The sequence below is a fragment of the Pseudophryne corroboree genome, chromosome 1 (genome assembly GCF_028390025.1).
Source record: "Pseudophryne corroboree isolate aPseCor3 chromosome 1, aPseCor3.hap2, whole genome shotgun sequence".
NCBI classification, from domain to species: Eukaryota; Metazoa; Chordata; class Amphibia; order Anura; family Myobatrachidae; genus Pseudophryne; species Pseudophryne corroboree.
In genome coordinates this window covers 508,935,368-508,948,529 of record NC_086444.1, presented here as the reverse complement: position 1 = coordinate 508,948,529, position 13,162 = coordinate 508,935,368, and the positions used below count along the sequence as shown (strand labels likewise).

Sequence of the window (13,162 nt, the reverse complement as noted above, 5' to 3'; positions counted from 1 at the left end):
TTGAAATCATTCTCCACTGCACTTGAGACAGGTGCATTCCACCTCCTATATCGTGCTCAATTGTATAGGCTTGAATGGCCTTTTGCTGCTCCTCCAACCTCTGAAACATATAGAGGGTTGAATTCCACCTCGTTACCACTTCTTGCTTCAGATGATGGCAGGGCAGGTTCAGTAGTTTTTGGTGGTGCTCCAGTCTTCTGTACGTGGTGCCTGTACGCCGAAAGTGTCCCGCAATTTTTCTGGCCACCGACAGCATCTCTTGCACGCCCCTGTCGTTTTTTAAAAAATTCTGCACCACCAAATTCAAAGTATGTGCAAAACATGGGACGTGCTGGAATTTGCCCATATTTAATGCACACACAATATTGCTGGCGTTGTCCGATGCCACAAATCCACAGGAGAGTCCAATTGGGGTAAGCCATTCCGCGATGATCTTCCTCAGTTGCCGTAAGAGGTTTTCAGCTGTGTGCGTATTCTGGAAAGCGGTGATACAAAGCGTAGCCTGCCTAGGAAAGAGTTGGCGTTTGCGAGATGCTGCTACTGGTGCCGCCGCTGCTGTTCTTGCGGCGGGAGTCCATACATCTACCCAGTGGGCTGTCACAGTCATATAGTCCTGACCCTGCCCTGCTCCACTTGTCCACATGTCCGTGGTTAAGTGGACATTGGGTACAACTGCATTTTTTAGGACACTGGTGAGTCTTTTTCTGACGTCCGTGTACATTCTCGGTATCGCCTGCCTAGAGAAGTGGAACCTAGATGGTATTTGGTAACGGGGGCACACTGCCTCAATAAATTGTCTAGTTCCCTGTGAACTAACGGCGGATACCGGACGCACGTCTAACACCAACATAGTTGTCAAGGACTCAGTTATCCGCTTTGCAGTAGGATGACTGCTGTGATATTTCATCTTCCTCGCAAAGGACTGTTGAACAGTCAATTGCTTACTGGAAGTAGTACAAGTGGGCTTACGACTTCCCCTCTGGGATGACCATCGACTCCCAGCGGCAACAACAGCAGCGCCAGCAGCAGTAGGCGTTACACGCAAGGATGCATCGGAGGAATCCCAGGCAGGAGAGGACTCGTCAGAATTGCCAGTGACATGGCCTGCAGGACTATTGGCATTCCTGGGGAAGGAGGAAATTGACACTGAGGGAGTTGGTGGGGTGGTTTGCGTGAGCTTGGTTACAAGAGGAAGGGATTTACTGGTCAGTGGACTGCTTCCGCTGTCACCCAAAGTTTTTGAACTTGTCACTGACTTATTATGAATGCGCTGCAGGTGACGTATAAGGGAGGATGTTCCGAGGTGGTTAACGTCCTTACCCCTACTTATTACAGCTTGACAAAGGGAACACACGGCTTGACACCTGTTGTCCGCATTTCTGGTGAAATACCTCCACACCGAAGAGCTGATTTTTTTGGTATTTTCACCTGGCATGTCAACGGCCATATTCCTCCCACGGACAACAGGTGTCTCCCCGGGTGCCTGACTTAAACAAACCACCTCACCATCAGAATCCTCCTGGTCAATTTCCTCCCCAGCGCCAGCAACACCCATATCCTCCTCATCCTGGTGTACTTCAACACTGACATCTTCAATCTGACTATCAGGAACTGGACTGCGGGTGCTCCTTCCAGCACTTGCAGGGGGCGTGCAAATGGTGGAAGGCGCATGCTCTTCACGTCCAGTGTTGGGAAGGTCAGGCATCGCAACCGACACAATTGGACTCTCCTTGTGGATTTGGGATTTCGAAGAATGCACAGTTCTTTGCTGTGCTGCTTTTGCCAGCTTGAGTCTTTTCATTTTTCTAGCGAGAGGCTGAGTGCTTCCATCCTCATGTGAAGCTGAACCACTAGCCATGAACATAGGCCAGGGCCTCAGCCGTTCCTTGCCACTCCATGTGGTAAATGGCATATTGGCAAGTTTACGCTTCTCCTCCGACAATTTTATTTTAGGTTTTGGAGTCCTTTTTTTACTGATATTTGGTGTTTTGGATTTGACATGCTCTGTACTATGACATTGGGCATCGGCCTTGGCAGACGACGTTGCTGGCATTTCATCGTCTCGGCCATGACTAGTGGCAGCAGCTTCAGCACGAGGTGGAAGTGGATCTTGATCTTTCCCTAATTTTGGAACCTCAACATTTTTGTTCTCCATATTTTAATAGGCACAACTAAAAGGCACCTCAGGTAAACAATGGAGATGGATGGATTGGATACTAGTATACAATTATGGACGGGCTGCCGAGTGCCGACACAGAGGTAGCCACAGCCGTGAACTACCGCACTGTACTGTGTCTGCTGCTAATATATAGACTGGTTGATAAAGAGATAGTATACTCGTAACTAGTATGTATGTATAAAGAAAGAAAAAAAAACCACGGTTAGGTGGTATATACAATTATGGACGGGCTGCCGAGTGCCGACACAGAGGTAGCCACAGCCGTGAACTACCGCACTGTACTGTGTCTGCTGCTAATATATAGACTGGTTGATAAAGAGATAGTATACTCGTAACTAGTATGTATGTATAAAGAAAGAAAAAAAAACCACGGTTAGGTGGTATATACAATTATGGACGGGCTGCCGAGTGCCGACACAGAGGTAGCCACAGCCGTGAACTACCGCACTGTACTGTGTCTGCTGCTAATATATAGACTGGTTGATAAAGAGATAGTATACTCGTAACTAGTATGTATGTATAAAGAAAGAAAAAAAAACCACGGTTAGGTGGTAAATACAATTATGGACGGGCTGCCGAGTGCCGACACAGAGGTAGCCACAGCCGTGAACTACCGCACTGTACTGTGTCTGCTGCTAATATATAGACTGGTTGATAAAGAGATAGTATACTCGTAACTAGTATGTATGTATAAAGAAAGAAAAAAAAACCACGGTTAGGTGGTATATACAATTATGGACGGGCTGCCGAGTGCCGACACAGAGGTAGCCACAGCCGTGAACTACCGCACTGTACTGTGTCTGCTGCTAATATATAGACTGGTTGATAAAGAGATAGTATACTCGTAACTAGTATGTATGTATAAAGAAAGAAAAAAAAACCACGGTTAGGTGGTATATACAATTATGGACGGGCTGCCGAGTGCCGACACAGAGGTAGCCACAGCCGTGAACTACCGCACTGTACTGTGTCTGCTGCTAATATATAGACTGGTTGATAAAGAGATAGTATACTCGTAACTAGTATGTATGTATAAAGAAAGAAAAAAAAACCACGGTTAGGTGGTATATACAATTATGGACGGGCTGCCGAGTGCCGACACAGAGGTAGCCACAGCCGTGAACTACCGCACTGTACTGTGTCTGCTGCTAATATATAGACTGGTTGATAAAGAGATAGTATACTCGTAACTAGTATGTATGTATAAAGAAAGAAAAAAAAACCACGGTTAGGTGGTATATACAATTATGGACGGGCTGCCGAGTGCCGACACAGAGGTAGCCACAGCCGTGAACTACCGCACTGTACTGTGTCTGCTGCTAATATATAGACTGGTTGATAAAGAGATAGTATACTCGTAACTAGTATGTATGTATAAAGAAAGAAAAAAAAACCACGGTTAGGTGGTATATACAATTATGGACGGGCTGCCGAGTGCCGACACAGAGGTAGCCACAGCCGTGAACTACCGCACTGTACTGTGTCTGCTGCTAATATAGACTGGTTGATAAAGAGATAGTATACTCGTAACTAGTATGTATGTATAAAGAAAGAAAAAAAAACCACGGTTAGGTGGTATATACAATTATGGACGGGCTGCCGAGTGCCGACACAGAGGTAGCCACAGCCGTGAACTACCGCACTGTACTGTGTCTGCTGCTAATATAGACTGGTTGATAAAGAGATAGTATACTACTAATATTATATATACTGGTGGTCAGGTCACTGGTCACTAGTCACACTGGCAGTGGCACTCCTGCAGCAAAAGTGTGCACTGTTTAATTTTAATATAATATTATGTACTCCTGGCTCCTGCTATAACCTATAACTGGCACTGCAGTAGTGCTCCCCAGTCTCCCCCACAATTATAAGCTGTGTGAGCTGAGCAGTCAGACAGATATATAATATATATAGATGATGCAGCACACTGGCCTGAGCCTGAGCAGTGCACACAGATATGGTATGTGACTGACTGAGTCACTGTGTGTATCGCTTTTTTCAGGCAGAGAACGGATATATTAAATAAACTGCACTGTGTGTCTGGTGGTCACTCACTATATAATATATTATGTACTCCTGGCTCCTGCTATAACCTATAACTGGCACTGCAGTAGTGCTCCCCAGTCTCCCCCACAATTATAAGCTGTGTGAGCTGAGCAGTCAGACAGATATATATAATATTATATATAGATAATAGATGATGCAGCACACTGGCCTGAGCCTGAGCAGTGCACACAGATATGGTATGTGACTGAGTCACTGTGTGCTGTGTATCGCTTTTTTCAGGCAGAGAACGGATTATAAAGTAAACTGCACTGTCCTCACTAGTAAACTCTCTCCACTCAGTCTCTACACTTCTACAGTAACAGTACTCCTCCTAGTCAGCTCCAGTAAATCTCTCTCAGTCTCTTATAATCTAAATGGAGAGGACGCCAGCCACGTCCTCTCCCTATCAATCTCAATGCACGTGTGAAAATGGCGGCGACGCGCGGCTCCTTATATAGAATCCGAGTCTCGCGATAGAATCCGAGCCTCGCGAGAATCCGACAGCGTCATGATGACGTTCGGGCGCGCTCGGGTTAACCGAGCAAGGCGGGAAGATCCGAGTCGCTCGGACCCGTGAAAAAAAACATGAAGTTCTGGCGGGTTCGGATTCAGAGAAACCGAACCCGCTCATCTCTAGTTACTGGAGCAGCATAATCATCATTTACAGTATAAATGCATAGTCTTGTAATTTTAGCATGATGTGGCACATAATAACTTTAATGGTCCAGCTATCTCAGTTATCCTAATTAGAGCTTTTGTATTTCATCTGTGTACATGAAAAGTCAGGACTACTACAGTTGCATTATATATAGCAGTGTGTAGAATAGATGACTATACTATAGAAATGCATTAAATTACAGTAAAACTGTTCATCTTTGTAATAGAGCAGGACTACATATTAATGTTCTAAATGCATTATAATAATCGTAGATTCTGAAGTTACCGATATACTAAAATGAGCCAGATAGACAGCCATGTAATGAAAATCCCTGCTAGTGTAACTGTTACTTATAATAAAGAAGTCTATAGTTATATGTAGAAAGCTTTGCAAAGAGTGGCACTAATTTGTTCAGGTTACATCTTAAATACTATGATAAAACTGTAACATTCAAAATAGTGCTACAGGATATACTGGTGCTAGAAATTAAATATTAATCAAATCATAGATAATTAGCTACTTTTTCTAAGCAGAATTTCTGCATCAAACCATTTTACAGGATAATTTTTGCGGTTCAAATATATTTATCTACATATAATGTATTAGCAACAATTACATTCATAAATGAGTAAATTAATTATATTATTATTATTATTTTTATTATTATAATTATTATGATACTTGTGCTGTTTTAAATATATTTCAAATGATTAAATTAATAAATGATTTAATGTTGACAGATTCTATTTTGATTCTGATGCTAAAGCAAATCTATCTGGAAAAAAGATGTATTCTATTTATACCTATGTTTGCTACAATTATCCAAACTTTAATGTCGTCTGTGATTAAAGAAACAGAAATGCAGAAGTACCGTACCCGCGGAATTACTGCTGCTGCTGCATGGTCAATCCTGAATCATTTATTTTGGGCACATGGCAATGAACTAATAAGACTTTGCTTGAGCAATGTGCAATATCTGAATACGAAGCCAGAGAATCATAAAGGATTTGCTTACGGTCTATCTGGTCAGCAAACACTTCACCATAGATCATCCAATAAGGCATGTAAAAAATGTTCTTAGCCAATTTCCAGGAAGGCTCCTCACTAGGAAAGAGGATGGATTGTCTTGCCACACCGAAACTCATCAGCACCACCAACATGATGATCACAAAGTACATCATGTCAATCATCTTCACAGGAAGAAACACATAGACAGGAAAAAAACAAGCGGCAGAGGATTAGATTCAGCAACAGGGTGACAATAAATATATCAACAATTTCAGTCAATAAAATGAATGTATTTTTTAATGAATGCTTACAGGCACGTCATATTAATATCTTTTTGTTTCTAAAACTGCTATGTATTGCGTATTGTGTAAGCCCTAAACATAAATGAGCAGAACCACTATTAATATTCCATATAAGGAAAGCAGGGTTGGTGCGTCCTGTCATTTTTCAAACACAGACTGTAACATGGCAGTTAGGCGCTAGTTGGTTGGTACTTTATCCCCCTGCAATTTATCAGGCTTGATAAATCTGGGCCTTAATCTGCACTTTTTTTTAGCATCTAAATGTAACAGTTTTCAACACATTAATTATAACCCATACCTATGTAACACTCTCAACACATAGCTGCTACTTCTTACTAATGTAACACTTTTTAACACTTAAACTCTAGTGTGATGCCTTGGGACCCTTAGCGGGTGCTGGCCTGGGGGGCCCTGCACCCTGGACTTGAACCTTAGTTTAAGGGACTACCGTATATACTCGAGTATAAGTCGACCCGAATATAAGCCGAGGCACCTAATTCTACCACAAAAACCTGGGAAAACTTATTGACTCGAGTATAAGCCTAGGGTGGGAAATGCAGCTCTAGCCGTACACAGCCCTCAGTGCCAGATATGCCCTCATAGTGCCAGATATGCCCCCACAGTGCTGCCAGATATGCCCCCACAGTGCTGCCAGATATGCCCCCACAGTGCTGCCAGATATGCCCCCACAGTGCTGCCAGATATGCCCCCACAGTGCTGCCAGATATGCCCCCACAGTGCTGCCAGATATGCCCCCACAGTGCTGCCAGATATGCCCCCACAGTGCTGCCAGTTATGCCCCCACAGTGCTGCCAGTTATGCCCCCACAGTGCTGCCAGATATGCCCCCACAGTGCTGCCAGATATGCCCCCACAGTGCTGCCAGTTATGCCCCCACAGTGCTGCCAGTTATGCCCCCACAGTGCTGCCAGATATGCCCCCACAGTGCTGCCAGTTATGCCCCCACAGTGCTGCCAGTTATGCCCCCACAGTGCTGCCAGATATGCCCCCACAGTGCTGCCAGATATGCCCCCACAGTGCTGCCAGATATGCCCCCACAGTGCTGCCAGATATGCCCCCACAGTGCTGCCAGTTATGCCCCCACAGTGCTGCCAGATATGCCCCCACAGTGCTGCCAGATATGCCCCCACAGTGCTGCCAGTTATGCCCCCACAGTGCTGCCAGATATGCCCCCACAGTGCTGCCAGATATGCCCCCACAGTGCTGCCAGATACGTTCCCTCCCCAAGTGCCAGGTATGCCCCACAGTGCTGTTACTTACCCCTCCGTCGATCCCGCGCTGTCTTCTGGAGGGACACGAAGCACACAGCGTGCGCGGCTCTCCTGTGTCCCTCCTGCATCTTCGGCGGCCGCGGCGGGTCTATTATAGGAAGTGCCGGTTCGTGATCAGAGGTCACGAACGGGTATTTCCTGTAATAGAACCGCCGCTGCTGCCGCCGGAGATGCAGGAGGGACACAGGAGCGCCGCGCGCTGTGCGCTCCATGTCCCTCCTTCACACTGCTCTGCCTCTGCCTGCACTGACTCGAGTATAAGCCGAGGTGGCTTTTTCAGCACAAAAAAAAGTGCTGAAAAAGTCGGCTTATACTCGAGTATATACGGTAATCAGATGAGGTCACCTGATTGCGGTTGGTGGGCCCAGATTTTTGGACAAAATCATGCTTAGCACCTCAATTTTACTCTATGTTATATTGCAGAGTTTATTATAATTATTCTGGTAAACAGTGTTTGTATTTAGATGCACGCTCTCACAGACCTCGATCATACTGTACTGAATAGAACACACACTAACACTTTAGACAACATTGAAATTGCTGTAATACCATAGTTTCCCACTCTTACAGAATTTCTGGAGACTGACAAATTTAGAAGAGACTCTCCTGGCCACCAGGAAAGTGGACAAATCTTACACATCCGATACTTTCTGGGTAAAAGGAAAAGTCCCTGATGACATGATCTGCTATGAATTGCATCAGGGCGGCCATGGCCCTGATGGTTTGCCAACCTGCCATATGGACTTCCCGAGACTGACTTGCCTGATACATGTTTGTAAGTAAAGTAATAGAGCAAGCAACTGGGCAAAACCATGTTGCACTGCATGTGGGGCAGATGTAACGTACAGAGAAATTTAGATTTGGGTGGGTTGTGTGTAAACTGAAATCTAAATTGCAGTTTAAAACTAAAGCTGTCTAATATGTGTGGGCTACATGCAAAAGCAGCCAGTATTTACCTTGCACAGAAAAAATATACAGTAAATGTAATTGCTTCCCTTGCATGGCAACATGGTTTGTTCCAGACACAACGTTACTTGCTTTTTTTGCTTTACTTACAAACATTGATGAGGCCCAATGTCGGCAACAATATGTGATACAAAGCAAAGTGAAGAGAATCTTTGACAGAATGCTTGTCCCTTAGCTTACATTATTTTTGGTCTATATCAGCATTAAAGCACATGTAATAAACTTTAAGAAACACCTGTGTATGTGATGCCAAATAGCCACTTTTTGGTGAACAATGAAGGGATTTTGCATATTGTGTTGTAAATCAACTTTGTGTCTATGCAGTCATTCAAACAAAAAGGTCTTCTGCTATAGATTTTCATACTATGACACTGCCGCACACGTGTAGTGTCATAAAAGGTAGTGAAGTGATGGCAATCATTTTATTGCAGAGTTCTTCGCTTAGGCAGTCTTTTATTGAAACTGTTGTCCTTGCAATTAAACTTTCATGTATAAATGCATCAATAGAGACTGAAAAAAACCACAGCTATACTGCAATAATTGATACATAGACCCCCAAAAGAAGGACTGTCCTTTCAAAAGAAGGACAAATGCTAAGTACACAACTGCTTTCATCAGTGGCACATCTTGTGAGTGGTGGGCCCAGCTTCAAAAATATAATTTGGCCCCCCCCCCCCCTCCTCCTCACCAACATAAGTTCACAATATGCCACATGGCAATGGGTGACATGGAGAGGCAGAGGGTGACAGCGTAAGGCAGGAGGAGGAGGAGGAAGTGGACACACTGTAGAGAGGCAGAGAGTGACAACAGAAGGCAAGGGGAGGCAGAGGGTGACAGGGAGATGGAGTAAGTGATGGCGAGGCAGTGGGTGACAACGGTACAAGCACGATGTCCTGCATGGTGCAGAAAACAGGGGGCATGTACCTTGTGTTAGAGAATAGAGCACTCAGCGAACTGTCTCCATCCCAGCTCTAGAGGCAGCTTCCCTGCATCTTATGCTTTTCTGAGTAGTGTGACCTTGTCTGTCCGCAGCCGCACCCTGCATATGTGCAGTGCCGTTTCTAGCGGCGGGCGAGCCGTGCAACCGCACGGGGCGCCCGCCGCGGCACTTTAAGTGTTATTTCCCCCTCTCCTCCCTCTCCCCGAGCGCTCCTGCTCGAGGGGGCGGAGTTTCACGAAATGACGCGTTTGTGTAAAATGGGGACACCTGCCTGCCACGCTGTGTAAAATGGGGGCCTGCCTGCCACGCTGTGTAAAATAGGGGCCTGCCTGCCGCACTGTGTAAAATGGGGACACCTGCCTCACTGTGTAAAATGGGGACACCTGCCTGCCACACTGTGTAAAATGGGGGCACCTGCCTGCCGCACTGTGTAAAATGGGGACACCTGTCTGCCGCACTGTGTAAAATGGGGACACCTGCCTGCCGCACTGTGTAAAATGGGCGCCTGCCTGCCGCACTATGTAAAATGGGGACACCTGCCTCACTGTGTAAAATGGGGACACCTGCCTCACTGTGTAAAATGAGGACACCTGCCTCACTGTGTAAAATGGGGACACCTGCCTCACTGTGTAAAATTGGGACACCTGCCTCACTGTGTAAAATTGGGACACCTGCCTGCCGCACTGTGTAAAATGGGGACACCTGCCTGCCGCACTGTGTAAAATGGGGACACCTGCCTGCCGCACTGTGTAAAATGGGGATACCTGCCTGCGTACTGTGTAAAATGGGGATATCTGCCTTCCGCACTGTGTAAAATGGGGATACCTGCCTGCCACACTTTGTAAAATGGGGATACCTGCCTGCCGCGCTGTGTAAAATGGGGATATCTGCCTGCCGCACTGTGTAAAATGGGGATACCTGCCTGCGTACTGTGTAAAATGGGGATATCTGCCTGCTGCGCTCTGTAAAATGGGGACACCTGCCTGCCGCACTGTGTAAAATGGGGACACTTGGCTGCTGTAATGTGTAAAATGGGGACTTTTTTTATTTCCCCCCCCCTGTGGTGGGCGTGATGATATCAGATGAGGCCACGCCTTGTCGGGAGCGCGCGCATACTTTTTCTTTTTATAGCTATATGGGGGGGCGGGCGCATTTTTAAATCTCGCACTGGGAGCCAAATTGTCTAGAAACGGCCCTGCATATGTGTAGCCACTGTGTAAACCGCTGTACTGCGCTGTCACTCTGATGCAGAGCCGGCCCTAACCAATATGATGCCCTAGGCAAGATTTTGGCTAGTGCCCCCTAGCACCACCGCTGGTTCCGCCTCTGACCTTGCACCTCTTTCCCAGCACCATCACCCCTCACCCATAGCAGTCATTATTTTGGTGTTTGTACCCCCTAGATTTTAAATAGGAACAGTTCACACATTTGGCGCACAGCCCAAAAAGGGGTGTGTTTTTGCTGGCAAGGGGCATGGCCACACAATAGTAACCCCAATTCCAATTACACCACACAGTACTGCAACTTTATTCACATTTTATCATGTGATAGTGTCCATAATTCATTTTACATCCCACAGTAGTATCACTTTACCTTATAAACGTTACTCCTCACAGTAGAGCCTCTTATTCACATTACATCACACTGAATTGCTCCTTATTCACATTACACCACACCCTATTGCTCTTTATTCACATTAGATGACACAGTAGTGCCCTTTCTATACGCAATGCCACATAGTAGAGCACCTTATACACATAATGCCACACATTAGTAATGCATTTATACACAATTCCACACAGTAATGCCCCTTACACATATGAGACACATTAATGTCCTTATAAACATAATGTGCCTTACACATTATGGCAACCTTTATTAATGCCCTTTTCTCTAACGTCCTAAGTGGATGCTGGGGACTCCGTAAGGACCATGGGGAATAGCGGCTCCGCAGGAGACTGGGCACATCTAAAGAAAGCTTTAGGACTATCTGGTGTGCACTGGCTCCTCCCCCCATGACCCTCCTCCAAGCCTCAGTTAGATCTCTGTGCCCAAACGAGAAGGGTGCACACTAGGGGCTCTCCTGAGCTTCTTAGTGAAAGTTTTAGATTAGGTTTTTTATTTTCAGTGAGACCTGCTGGCAACAGGCTCACTGCATCGAGGGACTAAGGGGAAAAGAAGCGAACTCACCTGCGTGCAGAGTGGATTGGGCTTCTTAGGCTACTGGACATTAGCTCCAGAGGGACGATCACAGGCCCAGCTTGGATGGGTCCCAGAGCCGCGCCGCCGGCCCCCTTACAGAGCCAGAAGGCAGAAGAGGTCCGGAAAATCGGCGGCAGAAGACGTCCTGTTTTCAACAAGGTAGCGCACAGCACTGCAGCTGTGCGCCATTGCTCTCAGCACACTTCACACTTCGGTCACTGAGGGTGCAGGGCGCTGGGGGGGGGCGCCCTGAGACGCAATAAAAACACCTTGGATGGCAAAAAAAATGCATCACATATAGCTCCTGGGCTATATGGATGCATTTAACCCCTGCCAGAGTCCATAAAAAAGCAGGAGAAAAGTCCGCGAAAAAGGGGCGGAGCCTATCTCCTCAGCACACTGGCGCCATTTTCCCTCACAGCTCCGTTGGAGGGAAGCTCCCTGTCTCTCCCCTGCAGTCACTACACTACAGAAAGGGTTAAAAAAAGAGAGGGGGGCACTAATTAGGCGCAGTATTAACTATACAGCAGCTATAAGGGGAAAAACACTTATATAAGGTTATCCCTGTATATATATAGCGCTCTGGTGTGTGCTGGCAAACTCTCCCTCTGTCTCCCCAAAGGGCTAGTGGGGTCCTGTCCTCTATCAGAGCATTCCCTGTGTGTGTGCTGTGTGTCGGTACGCTGTGTCGACATGTATGAGGAGGAAAATGGTGTGGAGGCAGAGCAATTGCCTGTGTTAGTGATGTCACCCCCTAGGGAGTCGACACCTGACTGGATGGTCTTATGGAAAGAATTACGTGACAGTGTCAGCTCTGTATAAAAGACAGTGGTTGACATGAGACAGCCGGCTACTCAGCTTGTGCCTGTCCAGACGTCTCATAGGCCGTCAGGGGCTCTAAAGCGCCCGTTACCTCAGATGGCAGATATAGACGCCGACACGGATACTGACTCCAGTGTCGACGGTGAAGAGACGAATGTGACTTCCAGTAGGGCCACACGTTACATGATTGAGGCAATGAAAAATGTTTTACACATTTCTGATAATACGAGTACCACCAAAAAAGGGGTATTATGTTCGGTGAGGAAAAACTACCTGTAGTTTTCCTGAATCTGAGAAATTAAATGAGGTGTGTGATGATGCGTGGGTTTCCCCCGATAACAACGGATAATTTCTAAAATGTTATTGGCATTATATCCTTTCCCGCCAGAGGATAGGGTGCGTTGGGAAACACCCCCTATGGGGGATAAAGCGCTCACACGCTTGTAAGGGCTCTACCTTCGCCTGAGATGGCCGCCCTTAAGGATCCTGCTGATAGAAAGCAGGAGGGTATCCTAAAAGGTATTTACACACATACTGGTGTTATACTGCGACCAGCAATCGCCTCAGCCTGGATGTGCAGTGCTGGGTTGGCGTGGTCGGATTCCCTGACTGAAAATATTGATACCCTAGATAGGGACAGTATATTTTTGCCTATAGAGCATTTAAAAGATGCATTTTTATATATGCGTGATGCACAGCGGAATATTTGCCGACTGGCATCAAGTCTAAGCGCGTTGTCCATTTCTAC

General features: G+C 46.2%; 1 protein-coding gene across 3 annotated transcripts in view; it reads right to left on the bottom strand.

The window, feature by feature from the left end:
• Window positions 1–13,162, bottom strand: part of TRPM3 (transient receptor potential cation channel subfamily M member 3) — a 694,734-nt gene that overhangs the window by 93,137 nt on the left and 588,435 nt on the right. For all 3 annotated transcript variants that reach the window (XM_063913891.1, XM_063913889.1, XM_063913890.1), the window contains one exon: window positions 5,899–6,073. In XM_063913891.1, the coding sequence (XP_063769961.1) occupies window positions 5,899–6,073 (175 nt within the window). The remainder of the gene's footprint in view (window positions 1–5,898; window positions 6,074–13,162) is intronic.